This window comes from Apaloderma vittatum, unplaced genomic scaffold (genome assembly GCF_000703405.1).
Source record: "Apaloderma vittatum isolate BGI_N311 unplaced genomic scaffold, ASM70340v1 scaffold18111, whole genome shotgun sequence".
In the NCBI taxonomy this organism is placed as follows: domain Eukaryota; kingdom Metazoa; phylum Chordata; class Aves; order Trogoniformes; family Trogonidae; genus Apaloderma; species Apaloderma vittatum.
This window is the reverse complement of record NW_009698691.1, coordinates 7,006-22,200: the sequence shown is the minus strand read 5'-3', so window position 1 is coordinate 22,200 and position 15,195 is coordinate 7,006. Positions and strand designations below refer to the sequence as shown.

At 41.7% G+C, this 15,195-nt stretch overlaps 1 protein-coding gene across 1 annotated transcript in view; it reads left to right on the top strand.

Moving 5' to 3' along the window:
* Positions 1 to 13,213, top strand: part of DGCR2 (DiGeorge syndrome critical region gene 2) — a gene marked incomplete at its 5' end in the record, with an annotated part of 17,716 nt that extends 4,503 nt beyond the window's left edge. The window contains 8 exons of the mRNA XM_009878124.1: positions 2,216 to 2,341; positions 3,285 to 3,495; positions 4,427 to 4,503; positions 7,241 to 7,417; positions 8,094 to 8,297; positions 11,147 to 11,299; positions 11,948 to 12,184; positions 12,972 to 13,213. Of these exons, the coding sequence (XP_009876426.1) occupies positions 2,216 to 2,341; positions 3,285 to 3,495; positions 4,427 to 4,503; positions 7,241 to 7,417; positions 8,094 to 8,297; positions 11,147 to 11,299; positions 11,948 to 12,184; positions 12,972 to 13,213 (1,427 nt within the window). The remainder of the gene's footprint in view (positions 1 to 2,215; positions 2,342 to 3,284; positions 3,496 to 4,426; positions 4,504 to 7,240; positions 7,418 to 8,093; positions 8,298 to 11,146; positions 11,300 to 11,947; positions 12,185 to 12,971) is intronic.
* Positions 13,214 to 15,195: the final 1,982 nt, after the last annotated feature.

The window sequence follows — 15,195 nt, the reverse complement described above, 5'->3', positions numbered from 1 at the left end:
GCTGCTGACCCAGGCAGACGCTGCAGAAGGAGTGGGAGTCCCGAGGACTGACCCGACTCGCTCGCTGTGGGATCCGTGTAGCTGTTTTTCAAAGCATCTGGCGTAAATTCTGTCAATTCAAGATGTTAGCCCAAGTAACCCTTTCTTAACCTCGCGTGTTAGAACCTGTGAACTTCTGGTTTATTCCTGGAGGAGGTGAATTGTTAAGTCCTCGTGGGCGTTCTCTTTAGCCGGGGAGGGTCAGCCATATGGTGTTGCATCTGCTCTCACTTCTGAAAGGGACCTAATTCTTTGTGCGTTTGGTTCTTGCTGATTCTTTGGGTTTAGCTCTTGCCATTTAATGCCATGGGAAAATAGAGCTTCCCGTGCTGAGCTGAGTTCATCTTTGATAAAGCATTCTGCAGTAGTAGTTAGCATTATTTTTAAAGTCTTACTATAATTAAAGATTAACTTTCTTAGTGTCCTGGTATCATTCTGAAAATCATAGTATAAATACTCCTACTGAACCATTAGGGTTAAGAACAGTCAAATTCTAAAAATAGATTGGCCTTTAAAGTAATTTAAAAAAATACATCAGTGATGCTTTTTCACTACTTTGTCTACTTTGAAATGTGCACTAACGTAGTTTCTTGGCATTAACTTCTTGCCTGTGATAAATGGTGTATTCTAATATCAAACAGTAGAACATACTACTTTGTTCCTGTAAGGCTGTGTGAGTGTATTATGCACAGCCATTTCTTAACAGGTGATCTCTATAGACATGTAATTCCTAGGATAACGTGATAGTTAAATATCCCTTCCTTATCCCATTAACCCAGGGCAAACTAAGTATGCTAGAGCCAGATGAATACAAAGCTACTCTGCTGTTCCTGGGCTCCAGCTAGTGATTTTTATTTTTTTTTTTTTACTTTTTCTCATCGGTGCTAAAATTTGCTTCAAGGAGTGCGTTGTTTGATGGCGGGTCTTCTGGAGGTCTTCCTGTAGATAACACACCAAACAGTCTCCAGCTCTGAGTTTAGATATAATGAAATTGCTGTGGACCACTTGTTTCTTAAAGGTGGTCTGAAAGGAGAAAGTTTTATTGGTGTAGTTTTAAAGGTGTTTCAAAGAGGTGTAGTTAAACCTGTTGAAGAAGGCTCTGTAGCTCCCCTTTATTTGGGACTATGACTGGTTTATTTGTTTTAGCTAGGCTAAATAGAGCTTATCAGCTTTAAAGGAAAATAAGCTGATTTATTATATAGAAATGAATGTCTGCATAACTCTTTGTGCTGGTTAAACTCCGTCACCTTTAATAACACCTAGTAGTATTAAATAATGTAGTAGTAGATACTAGTATTGCTTATATTCTTGGGTTCCTAATTTTTCTGGTTTTAAGGTTAATCCCTTGTTTCCAGATTAATCTTTCTCAGTGCACATCTTCATCTTTCTCAGAGGTTTCTCCCTGCCACTGTGCCAGCCTTCCTAGTTAGGATCTTGCTGATTTTACTGTTTACAGCCATCCTGCGACATCACCGCCTGAACTGTGCACTCCTTATTTACTCCTGGTAGGCTTGTGGGGCCGCTTCACTGGAATAACATTTTGCACTGTGTTCTTCTAAGTTGTTGAATCCAGTTGTCACATACACCCTTTAGAAGGCCTGACAGTGAGATGAGGGTGTGCCCCGTGTTTTTTGTTTCAGGTAACATGAACTAATATTTCATTCAGAAGCTTGAGGGTAAATGAAGAACCTTATTCTTCCGGCTGGATGGGTTTCCTTTCCTCGTTTTGATTTTGTCCTAAATCTCAGAGAATGTATCGGAGAAGTTGTCTTATGTCCTTGAACACAAAACCGAGAAATGAAGCAGCTGGAGAGTGCGTAGTTCTGTAAACAGGAGCTGATAAAATGCACCGGGGATGGTGCATTTGCTGCAGCAACTGAGATGATGAGCATCAAGTCCTGTGTACAACTGCGGGCTGTTGAGAATCTGCCAAAATATTTAGCTTACTCTGCAAGACTCGTGTAATGGCTTGTTGGTTCTTTTCAGTTGTAGGTATTTTGGTTACATACTGTCTAAAATTGCCAAGCTGTTTCTGCAGGAATCTGCCGTGTTTGTTTACCTGACAATGTTATTTACCATATATCTCCTGAATTAAAAGCCAGAGGAAGTTTAGTAAAATGAAATTTGCCTTTGCTTGCATCCTTCACCAGTACTGACTGTTCCTTCTGGTCCTCAGGCTTGACAGGGGACCAGCGAACTTACCATGGGAAGGAGAATGTGGACTCCAGGCACAATCGAGGGAGAGGAGGAGAGACAACCCGCTTTCACACTGTCAACGTGGCACAGCCTGTCCGATTTAGCAGTAAGTTGCAGACTGGGAAATCTGGGCCATCTTTCTGCTAAGTAATTTTGTGATTTAGGCTGTTTGGGTTTTTTTTGCAAAATTAATAGATTTTTCTTTTGCATAGCTTTTTGACCAGATTTTTATTTACATGCAGTGTTTGGGTTTTTTTAAGGTGATTTGTACGTTTCTTTTATATTTGTCCTGTTATACGATCTGTGGTTTATATAGCAGGCCAACACATGCAAAGATTCTACTTCCCTAATAATCCTGGTTTTGTGAAACTAGAGTTGCAGTTATCTGTTGTAACTCATTGCAGTTTTAGAAAACGAAGCCCATAGTTTAACTGATGGTTTCAGCCTGCAGCAGAGGTGCTAATCTAGCCCTTGTCTCATGGAGGATTGTTCCTCTGGAAGGTGTGCCCCAGAACCCCATCATCTTTCGTGATAGACTGTGGGAGCAGGGTTGTGTGAAAAGGCTGTTTGTAAAAGTAGGTTGAAAACTTCACAGCAAGTTGGATGCATTGCTAACCACCTAATAGATAGGCAGAATCATTAAATTGGCCACCTCTGGCTTTCCTTTCCTGCTTCTTGCTGCTTGTTTTGACTCAGATTGATCGAACAGATTGGATTTGTAAAGATGTGCAGGAAAATACCTTCCACAGCAGATCATCAGTCTTAATTAGGGACTTTAAAGGCTGTCACGGTGCAATGAAATGTTATTAGGAGTTGCATCTCTTTCAATACATTAAAAAAAATTTCCTTTATCAAAAGCTGTAGTGAAGTAGGTCTTCTGTGATCTGTGTAATGCACGTCTCCTCCCAGCGAGATGAAGTAACGCGGCTTGTGGTGTGTACACGACCAAGTGATTATGCATTGCATTGTCGTAGACTGATTAGGGTGGGTTATCTTGAAGATCCTAATTTTGGGGGAATGGTTTCCCTTCTGTCCTTCATGTTTCCTAGGAAAGTGCCCAACAGGATGGCACCACTACGAGGGCACAGCCAGCTGCTATAGAGTGTATTTAAATGGGGAGAACTACTGGGACGCCGTGCAGACATGTCAGCGGGTGAACGGATCCCTCGCCACCTTCACTGCCGACCAGGAGCTAAGGTTTATCCTGGCACAGGAGTGGGACTTGGAAGAAAAAACATTTGTAAGGAAGGACCAGCGTCGGTGAGTGGGAAGGAAAGGACAAAGATCTCGCGTTACCTGAGAATGGTTCTGTGTGGTGCGAATGCTGGTTGTTCAGTTTGCGTAGAAAATCTAATGGTAAAATTGACTTCAGGTTAACAGCCCGGTATGAGTGTGCTGGTTGCCTGTTTGGCAGCGGCTATCTGTGTTTTATGCTTTTATTAACATTAACAGATAGTCTACAACTCAGTAGTCTCTTTATCTTCAGGCTGTCTCAGCAGTGCACTGGTATTCTTGAACTACAGCAGGGCAGATGGATTTTACAGTGACTTGCTGCTGCACTACCTTGTATAGAAACAATTCTTTAGTTTTTTCAGCAGAATTTTTGTTTCCATTAAGTACCAAAGACTGCAAATTTGCAACAAGAATGAAATAAGCCATTTTGAGTTGCAAGAGCTACATTCTGGTGGCTTTGGATATTTCATGCTGTTAGTTCACAACAAACATATTTCTTTTTTTTTTGGCCTGTGGGGTTTTTGTCAGTGTGCTGGACTGCTGTGACAGACCACCAGGAGGGGGTTGGTAGTGATGTATCTGTCTCTGGAGAGTTACGTGGTTTGATCTGGAACAGTCTGACAGAAGTTGTGTATGTTTATGAAATATTTGACTTCTGGATTGTTTTTCTGGGTTTGAGATACTGAAGTGCTGCTGTAACAATAAAGTAAGATTTGTGTAAGTGGAAATACAAGGCATGTTATTTGTAAACACAGAAAGCTATCAAGTATTTTCCTTTATTCCTCAACTATAATCACTCTGTCTACATTGCCAAGGAATGGGCTGAAATGTTAAGGAACACAGCCCGTCAGAATGTTTTGAAAGTTAGCTTTTAAGTTCTGTGTAATTTATTTTAATTTATTAGTATCTTTTTGGCATGTATCTTTAGAATCTAACTTTTTTTTTTGGTTTTCTCTAGGTTTTGGGTTGGATATCAATATGTGATCACCAATCGAAATCACTCTCTAGAAGGTCACTGGGAAGTAGCTTATAAAGGTGAGCCTCTCGAATTATTTCTTAGTTAAACAGCCTGATGAAACTGTCTCACAGCATGAATATTATTTGCAAGAAAACATAACTTTCACTGATAGTGTTGCAATAGTGTAGGAGAACTGCTTTGCCTTACGCTATTGGAATGCAACAGTTTAATACTCAATACACGTTTTCTAATGTAACAGGTTTCACAGTTTTTTACGTCAGTATCTTGTGGAAAGAACGTGTTTTTCAATTTCTTTTGGCTTTCCTCATGATTAAGCTGAGAAAAAGGAAACTGCTCTAGTTTCCCGTTCCTTGCAGTGAATGTCTGGATGAACCGCTGATTGCTGATTCTAGTATGTGCACAGACTAGTGCAGGATATTTGGGGGTTTTAGCTTTTTAAAAATTGGTAGGGTTTTATATACTTAAAAATATTGAGGTTTTTTCAGTTTTTTCCCCCTCATTTTAGAGTACTTCAGGTAGTTTACTTAAACCAGGACCAAATTTGACTAGTCCCAGAAATAAATCCCAATTGATGTGAAAACTGAACATTAATCCAATAGGCATCACTGGCTGAACTTTTTCTATTGCAAAACAAGCAGCTCCCTGTGCTGAAAATGCAAAGTTATGTTGCTATACCTTTTTTTTTAACTAATTCGATGGAGGGATTAGTTGATTTTAAAAGTAATTCTGTGAACTCTTATATGTAGAATTGAATGTTTAAGTGCTGTACTGCTTTAGGTAATGGAAATTTTAAAACAAAGGTTTCGTTGTCTAGGTTTTGGGTTGTTTTTTTTTTAGCATCAGCACTGTGAATTCCAGTACATTTGGAAACTACTCTGAATAGGTTTTTTTTTCTCATACACAATTTTCAGTAATGTAAAGCCTGGAAGGAAAATTGTCCATTAGGTACAGATGCGGAATTATGAACAGAATTTTGCTGAACGATTGTGTCTTGAAAAATACTTCCTTTGACACATGAGAAGTAGTGGAACCTGTCTAGTGTTCTAATTACAATACTTGGCTACTGTTGCTCCATGCACAAAAATACTAATTTCCTTTTGTCATTTAAGTGAACAGCATTTACTGAATATTCAGAGGAAACTGCCCCTTCTTGTTGAGGCAGGAGCATTTTCATTAGTTCCTTAAAGTAAAGTAGCTAAAGATGTTTTTGGACAGCCAGGGAAAGTCCAGCATTTTCTCCTCATAGGGATTTCTGGTCTGGACAAACCCGTTTATACAGGTAGGTTTCTCCTGTGAAGCCCAAGAAAACCAAACACATTCTCCTTAAAAGGACCTTGCTTCGCTCTTTGGAGAGCTGACTGCACTGCCATCTGCTGGCACAGTGTTACAACCAGGGAGGCATAAATTACAGGAAAAATCATGATACCTGGTTTTATTGTAAGTTTTATTTAATTTGATGCATTTTTATAGATTTAAGCCTCCTCAATACCATATATTTTGTTTGCAAGCTTTCTATTTAACAAGAGGATACCTATATGAAATAAAGTACATAGTAGTACATAGTAGCATTCAGTAGCTTCTGAAAAACTGCTTAAAGCTTCAGAGAATCATAGAACATTTTTGGCTGGAAGAGACCTTCAAGATCATCGAGTCTGTCCTTTGTTCCAGCCCTATCAACACCAGTAACCAGCGTTCCTCAGTACAGCATCCACCCATCTCCTAAACACCAGGATTGGCGACTCAGCCACCTCCCTGGGCAAGCTGTTCCAGTGCAAGAAATTCTTCCTCAGATCCAACCTGAACCTCCCCTGGTGCAATTTAAGGGATTTCTCCTTGTCCTATCACTCACCACCAGGGAGAAGAGACCACCCCCCACCTGACTACAGCCTCCTGTCAGGTAGTTGTGGAGAGCCATAAGGTCTCCCCTCAGTCTCCTCTTCTACGGGCTAAACAGCCCCAGATCCCTCAGGCATTGCTTGTACTTCACTGACTTTTAGGGAGGCAGACTGAATTCCCAACATGTGTTTGAAAAGTGATTTAGGGTCCTCTAGCTTGGAAATTTTAATCCATTATTGGGAGATGTGGAAGGGAAGCCCTCAAAGAAGTGATAGCAGAACTGAGTTGAATTAAAAAAAAACCAGAAGATGTCATACTGAACAGTATTTGGAAGGACCATCATTTGAGAAGACTGCATAATATACTGCCTGCAAGAGCTGTTAAAATCAAGGTTTAAGCGCATAGTAGGAAAGTATGCTGCTGAAAACAAATAAAATAGGCTGATTTTCACAACTGCTATGTCTTGGTCTCCCATTCATCTCTGCAGCTTTGCATACCAGCAGATTTAATGGTGAATCGAGACACCGATTAGAAACAGTATTTTAAAAGTCACAAAAGGCCCTTGGCACTGCTTGCCCTGGTAGGTCCTCGGTGCGGGCTCGTGCTCCTCATGGTAGCCAGCGTGGCCGAGCTCAGCGTTGTCTGAAGGGACACGCGGCTGTTGGCAGGCAAACCCCACGGGACTCTGGAGAGCAGCACTTGCAGAGAAAGCACAACGTCACTGCTGCCGGGGCAGAATGACAGAATTACCCGGTACTGGGAAAACAGCAGCTTCTCTGTGAGTCACCCCTTCCCTCGCCGCCGTTTGCCTTCCCCAGGACTGTTGCTAATGGAAGCTAAAGCCAGAGGACAGTAGCCTTGCAGCAGGGTTGTGTGTGTGAAAGGAGAGACTTTACGGAGCCTTTCTAAAAGCTTTGCATACCCGCAGGCTGCTGATACCAATGCTTCTTGTTCTAGGCTCTTCAGAAGTGTTTTTACCCCCTGACCCTATCTTTGGTACGGCTATGTCTGAAAATGAAAACGTTCTTTGTGCCCAGCTTCAGTGTTTCCGTTTTCCTACCCTTCGGCACCATGGTTTACACAGCTGGTATGCTGAAAACTGCTATGAGAAATCTTCATTCCTCTGCAAAAGGAGTAAGTTGGGTTTAGTTCAGTGTTAACTGTGTTTAAATATGCATATAACAAATACAGAGAAATTGATTAGTTATCCTTTCCACTTTTTGCCCAGTGAATTTAAAAAAAAAAAAAAAAGAAAAAAGTGGGGAGGGTTAAATTTCTGCTTGATTTAAATAAATAAGAGCATTGTAATGTGTGCTTGTCAGCAGCGGTACAGGTTTTCACAAAAAAATGATTGTTAAGCAGCTGTATGAGCCCCAAAATAAAGTAAACTTGGGAAAAAAAAAGCGCCTTAGAGCAAATATCACTCTTGAATTATTAATTTCACATGAAAATTAGGAAGTGCTTATTTCTGGTTTATTTTTAATGTAGTAAATGCTACTAAATTGTTCCCAGCCCATTAATAGAACTAGGGGCACAAGGAAGCTTAAGCTTCTCAGACCACTTGCTTTCCTGTGATTGCAGAGCATGCCCGCAAGCCTGTCAGTTCCACTGAGCTTTGTCAATTTTGAGCACTGTTATCTTCCCCGCTCCTTGGGGAAGCCTTTTGAAAGTTGTTTTAATGTGAAGGCGTGGCTTTTAACTGGGGGTCTGCTTATGTTTATCACTTAATCACTTACTTTAACAGAGCAAACTGAGCTTCTGCCTGGCAGGCTCAGGAACGCTTGGATATTGATGTGCGTTTCTGTTCTAGGCCAGACTTGCGTTGATATCAAAGACAACATTGTCGATGAAGGCTACTATTTCACTCCAAAAGGGAATGATCCCTGTTTGAGCTGCACGTGTCACAACGGTGAGCCCGAGATGTGCGTGGCTGCTTTGTGTGAACGGCCCCAGGGGTGTCAGCAGTATCGCAAAGACCCCAAGGAGTGCTGCAAATTTACGTGCTTAGACCCAGGTAAGAGTTGGCTGCTACAGTTTTGTCAAGAAAAATAAGTTCGGTGCACAGCTTGATTATCTGTGGGTATAACTTTGAAGTGGTGCATATTTTTGGTGCCTTGACACTGCTGGCTGGAAACCTGCTGTGGGGAGAGATCTCCAAAGGTCAGTGAAAGAGTAGGGGAAAGCAGGAGTCTTCCTCCCACGCTTATAAGCGGACTAAGACGTTGTCTTCCCTTTTTTTAATCTTCAGGAGCAGTGTCATCACTCAGCAGACAGGATAAGATGACCTGGGATAACCTTGTGCCATGTTCTTTAATCCTTGCTTATTGCTGTGGGTCTTAACTATTTCATGAATACTGATTTGAAGAGTGAATTTTACCGCATCCTTTCTGATCCTTAAGCTCCTCTTTCTGTACTGGTGCTAAATAAGGCTGCTTCATTATACTCTTGCCTGAAGTGTTCTGATTTTTTTAGTAACTGAGTTTTTGAGAGAAGAATCATCAAGCAGTTGTCAAACTTCCTTCCTAATGAAGTTACTTCAGCTAGTGATAAACACTGAAATTCTTAAATGAAGTGTTCCAGTTTTTCTTCTGGGCGTTTATAAATGACTATTCCAGATGACAAAATTAATGAATTACTTTCTTTAATCAGCATGTATTTATCTTTGTCCGATTCTTACATATATCTTCCCTGAGCTCTGTTGCAAGGAAAGAAAACAGTTTACTAATCAACTGTAAGTAAATTAATCGCCCAAGGAGAGACGGATGGAAATAAATCCTGCTCTTGGGTTGGCAGGTAATCAGCTCTCGCGGTGTGAGTGGGTGAGCAGTGATTACAAGTGGATAACGAATATTACCCAAGGACTGGGTAGTAGGGGAATTTTTCAGTGGTAGGCGTGAGATGAGCAATCACAGCTATACTCTCTGGAAAGATGCTTCTCCTCATTTAGTTGAAAATAAATAGCAGAGGAAAATCTTTTGTGTACTAATGCTGAAACCAAGGTAGTCTGTCTCTTGCTGCTCCATGGATGTGGTAGAGAATAATTTTTCTGTGTGGCTGCTCTTTAGGTGGACTTGCAGCTCTTATTTGTGAAAAGGTAATAAACAAAATAAAATCCTTTGAAAGAGCTAATGGTGGGGAAACTTTGCCAGTAACTAAGCCCGTGCAGTTACAGGGTATCAGTACTGTATCGAGTGCAGGACCGCCTTTCTCAAGTGATCTCTTTGTCTTTTTGTGCGTTGGAAATCTGTGCGATGACTTGTTCTATATAAGCTGGGTCTTTTGTCTGTTTGGGATTTTTTTGGTTGTTTTCCGTTTTTACCTAGGACTTGACCATAGTGTATCCAGCCCGTCAGGTTGATCGAGGCCCAGGGGCGCTCCAGAAGGTCCACGGCTGCAGTTGTAGCTGACCTGAAGAGAATACGTGGAAGTCGGGCTTTCTGCCTGCACGATGGCATCATTGTCAGTCACTTTATTTAAGGCAGTTATTAGCACTAATTTATGATGTTCATGAAGTCGGCATCGCCGTAAAGCAGAGGAACAAGGGCAGGTCTGTGGTGCTCAGGAGGGTGCGTTGGTTGGTAGGTGTGTGACTGCAGCGCTTTGAGCTCTGACAGGGAGAGCTGCTGAAAGGTCTGACAGCACAGAGGCTTTTGTACGGCACAGCCAGGTTTGAGAGGGGGTAGTGTTCGAGCTCTGTGCACAGCGCACTGTTAAATGAATTTCTTGTTGCCAGGAGTGCATTACCTACTGAATGCCAGCCTGTTAGCCGCCTACTTGAACAATGTATAAATTAGGTGGATTTTTCTGTTACTAGCATCTGTAGCAAGTTGGTACTTAAAATTTTTGTGAGGCTTTTAGCTTTCTTTTGTAAGGAATCTGTAGTACAGCTTTAGCTGAAAGAAGAGCTGTGGGAAAGGAGAGGTGACCAGGATCTGGCTGGTTGCTCTAGAAGCGTGGTGGCCAGCTTGTACCTGGTTGTGTTTGTGTCCTGTGCATCTGCCGCCTACTCACACTTAACCTGGGTGCCCTTCTCATTCAGAGCCCTTCAGTGCAGCACGGTTGATTTTAGGGTATTGTTCCTTGTGTGCATGCTCCTTTAAGCATAAGAGTGTCATCAGTTGAACTGTGAAAAATTAATACATCTCGTGTCTGGCACTGGTGTAACAGTGATAATTTGCTTGCCAGAAGCCTTCCACGTGTGGATCTGATTAGCAGTGGTAGAGAGCTCTCAAGTCCTGACCTCCTGGTCTGTTTTGTGTTCTGCCGCTTGCTTTCTGTGCGATTCCAGGAGAAGATTTAATTCCTGTTCACCTAACTGTTGTGTTGTTTCACCTGTAAAGGTCATTTTAGTTCCTGTAACTTCACGGTGCTAACCAACGTACGAGCGACATATGGAAGTTAGTGATAATGGCAATATTTGGAGATTTTATTGTCGAAAAAGGTAAAAGTTAAGATGTTTAGAAGTCACATAGAAGTAGCGTGGTGTAGATATGCAGGTTTTCAGGCCTTTCCCATCACTTCCAGGCTTGCTGTCCTCTTTAGTGTAGCATCATCAACCATAACAAATGGATGCGAAAATGATATTAACCTTTCCTTTTTCCTGTTTTCAGAGACCTGAAGCCTTCAACATTTTGTCCCTTTTGCTGATTAAGATACTTTTAGAAACAATTAGATCTTCTTGCAATAAATAAATAAAGCAGTTAATGATTCATAATTTACTTGTTTTTGAAATATGGAGAAGCGTTAAACCAGGCTGTTGAATCTCCACTCTGCATTTATCTCTCTATTACTGATAGAAGAACATCAAGAAAAATGAGTCTTGAACAACAGTAAAAGTCATCCTTGATATGTTTTATATAACAGATGGCAACAGTTTGTTTGACTCAATGGCTGGCGGAATGCGTCTGATCGTCAGCTGCATTTCCTCCTTCCTCATCCTCTCTCTGCTGCTTTTCATGGTACACCGGCTACGCCAGAGGCGGAGAGAGCGCATAGAATCTTTGATTGGAGCAAATTGTGAGTAGTCTGTATCTGCAACAAGTCTTGATCTAACCAGTGTGTGTACTTCAGAAGAAACACAAATCTGTGGAAAACATCCTTGGAAATCCTGTCATAGATCCTAGTCGGTACTGTACCCAAATGTAGCTCTGCGCTGGCTGCCTGAACTGGCCATGATTTGTACAAGATTTGGTTCTGTGAACCCCTCCAAATTCAAAGAAAAAGCTTTTGTATCAACACTTGTGTCATGCTTGTTACTGACAGATCGATGTATGTAAAGGTGAGAAAAGTCTTGGCCTTGCCTCTGTGTGTGTGTCTTGGAGGTTCTTCAAACTTGAACTTTTTTAGCCAGTAATAGAAAAATATTTTGTTTGTATGCAGTCCACTTCTGAAAAATCTTCCATGTGTGAGTGTTCTCCTTAGTTTGAAGAGGTTAGATTCAAATTGAGATGTGATGCAGGACAAACAGACTGGGAGCAGGTGGGCCTGGGCCATTGTGTAACTGCAGTGAGTTAACTTGCATAGGTTATATAGACTTTTTTTAGGTCTTCAGGAGACATGAGTTCCTTGGGTGTGAAAAGTGGAAAAAGGTGTTGAGATCTGCCTTAAATTGAAGAAGAAAACATGGGATAAAGTCACCTGCTTCTTTTTCTTTTCTTGAAACAGTGCACCACTTTAACTTGGGCCGCAGGATGCCTGGCTTTGATTATGGTCCTGATGGTTTTGGAACTGGCCTTACTCCGCTGCATCTTTCAGATGATGGGGAAGGTGGGGCATTTCATTTCCATGATCCACCTCCGCCCTATACTGCTTACAAGTATCCAGATATTCAACATCCAGATGACCCACCTCCTCCGTATGAGGCTTCTGTCAATCCAGACAGCATCCTTTGTTCCACTCCAGGTATTCAGGCAATAACTTGGGTTTTTTTCTTCCTCTTTTTATTTTGGCTAGAGGGTAGATTTATTTTTTTTTTTTACCTATAGTCATGTGTTTTAGTGATGGTGATGGGAAAATATATTTCACAGTAAAATCTCCTATTTGTAGAATGGAAAAGTATTTTGTTAAAATATGTCATTAAGCTTGTTTTTTTCTCAAAGGCTCTTTGGATCACCTAAATTACAAATGGAATCCATGTTCCAAGCAGGTTAAGTCTTAGATCTTACTTATTTTCAGGCCTTACCTTGGATGGATTACCTGGTTTCTGCTTTGCTGGTACCTTTTCTGATCTTTTGGTCTATACCAGTCTATAGAGATTGGTATTAAAAAGTAGAACAAATGTCAAGTACAAGAGATTTTGAACAAAATATATCCAGCATCTTCTCTCCTCCCCACTTCTCCCACCCACACCCCCCAGGAGTTGACCAAAAATATCACTTTCTAATGATTCACACAGTGCTCTTCAGTTTTGCAGCTGTGATACTCTCATACTGTAGAAATCATTCCAATTTGGGATTTTATAGCAGCATATCTCACAAGATAAGGGAGCCTGATCAGTGCAAGTATCTTATTTATATATCAGAGTTTTATTTTTGCTACATAATTTTCCTCTTACGGTGTCATCTCTTTGTGCATTAATGCAAAACCAGGAAAAACTCAGAGCTTCCAGAAATACAGATAGTAAATCTGTTTGGGAATGTGAAATGATACACTGCACGTTCTGATTCTGCTTGTTTTTTGTTCTTTGCAGATGGAGTCCTTTCTCAGACTGTGCAAAGCAGTCCTCCATCACTGGGAAACTGTGATGTATCCCCACAGCTTACAGAGGGATCGCTTCCTCCCTCAGTTGGTCCTTCTCCAGTGGAGCTGGAAGACTCTGCTGACAGCAGCACCTTTCTTGTCCCTCCTGACACACCGCTAAACGAAAACACACCGGCAGAAACTCTTACGGGCAGCCGTCACAGCCACTGTTCTCTCAATACCATTGTATAAAGGAGTCAAAAGCTGATCACCGGTCAGAAAGAGTTTTAGCGACTGTTTGCACAGACAAACACTAATCCATGGTTTGAACTTCAGAAGGAATCTCCACTTTATTTTTTTTTTTTTTGAACACTGCTTTTATGTTCTAGGTTAGGATTGTGCCTCTCGTTTTTTGGCTGTTGTTATTCATTCACTAATCGGTTTGTCCTGTAAATATGGATTGTATAACTGCTCTTTTCCATTGGCTGTGGAAAGGAGTGCAGAGAATTCCTTTGACTTCTGAGGAGGTGAGAAGGAAGGATAGGTGGGTTTTTTTGGTTTGTGGTTTGTTTTTTTTTTCTTAACCTGAGAGGAAATGAAATCTACATCAGAAAAAAGCTGCTTGGATTTGGCTAGATACCACTGGACCCAGGGAACAGATGCTGGTAAAGAAGGGTGGGGGCACTCACCGTGCAGTCAATTGCTTTCTCTCTTGCTTCAGTGCTACACCTGGAAAAGGCAGAGAAGAATTGCAGGGGAAGGGGCTGGAGGCCTGTTTTACAGAGCAGGAACACTGAGGAGCTGAAACACGTTGCCGCTAAGAGTTACACAGTATAAAACATTTGTGTGTTTTGATCTGCTTTGCTGTTTCAGAACACCAACAGGGCTGGAGAAGGGATGATCTACACAATAGGTGACAAGTGAGCACTAAGAAGACTAGCATTTGCAGTTAAAATTATTTGTTGGTGGTAGCTGCAGAATCACATACTGTCGGGTAAACTTCTGGCCCATAGACAAATCTGGGCCTCTGTGATGCTTGTGTCCCTTCAGCAGGATCCTTATGTGTTAGGTAGCGCTTTGGGGAAGAGATGGGGAGCAATTAACTTGAATGCAGTCTGACTTCACTATATGAAACCCTTGTTTGTTATAATCCCTTAAGGAAGATTGAGGTGGTTTTCCTTGTAGTTTAACTCCTTTACAGTGAACAGTTGCACAAGACTGGCCTGGATAAAAGACCATTGTTCTTGCTTTTCTTATTGCATGCTATATTTAGCATGTATGTTCCCTCTCCTCCATTTCACTTCTTTTCAGTTTTCCAAATACTATTTAAAACCAGTGATTGACATGCACTATATGTGATGTTTAATTCTAATTGGACACTTGTTCCTTATCCAAGTTCCGTAATTCTATGGATTTCCCCGTGCCTCCCAAACCATTTGTCCAGGTCCCACGAGGAGTTACAATGTGGTAAGTGTACTCCAATCAAAAAAGCAGTTTGCTTCACTCTTGATACGTCACTCTAAATTTCCCCCTCGGATTGAGCTCTTTAATTTACACATGGCGAAAAGATGCATTCACTCCCTCGCAAAGCCCAAAGTCAAGCACTGTTGGTTTTGATAATGAGTGCAAAATAGTCTTTACAGGTGATTTTGAGTTTAGGTTTGGATTTACCTGTTCCCTCGTCCTCCTCTTGCCTCCATTTCTCCTTGACTTACTGTAGCAGTCGGCAGATGAGATGAATTATAAGTAATTTGTAAAGAATGTCCATTGTGAGTGTTCTCCTGTTACCTTATGAAGGGTACAAGCCTAGAGGGACGGGAGGAAAGCACTGCATGGGGGTGTGTATGTGATCTATTTTTCTAGTAACAATGAGAAATCATACTTGTGTGACAAATCCTAACCCACTGTTGTGGTTTCCCAGCGCAGCTGACTCTTTCCCCATTGAATATGCTGCTACTTTCTATTCTGTGTCTTGCCTATAGGCTGATACTGTACTTGGGGATTGGTCTTGACAATTCAACTCTTTTTGCACAGAAGACGGTGAGTTTTGTTATTGAGATCATATCTGGTGTCTCGACATTCAGACACTTGCTAACAATCTCGAATCCGTCGGAGGGCGTGAATCACGGTTGCGGGGTGCACTGCCGGCAGGCGAGCGGGAGGAAGCCCTGTGAGGGAGCCTCTGCCCGGAGCCGCGCCGCTGCCCACCCGCTGCTCTCCGGTTTGGCTGGCTC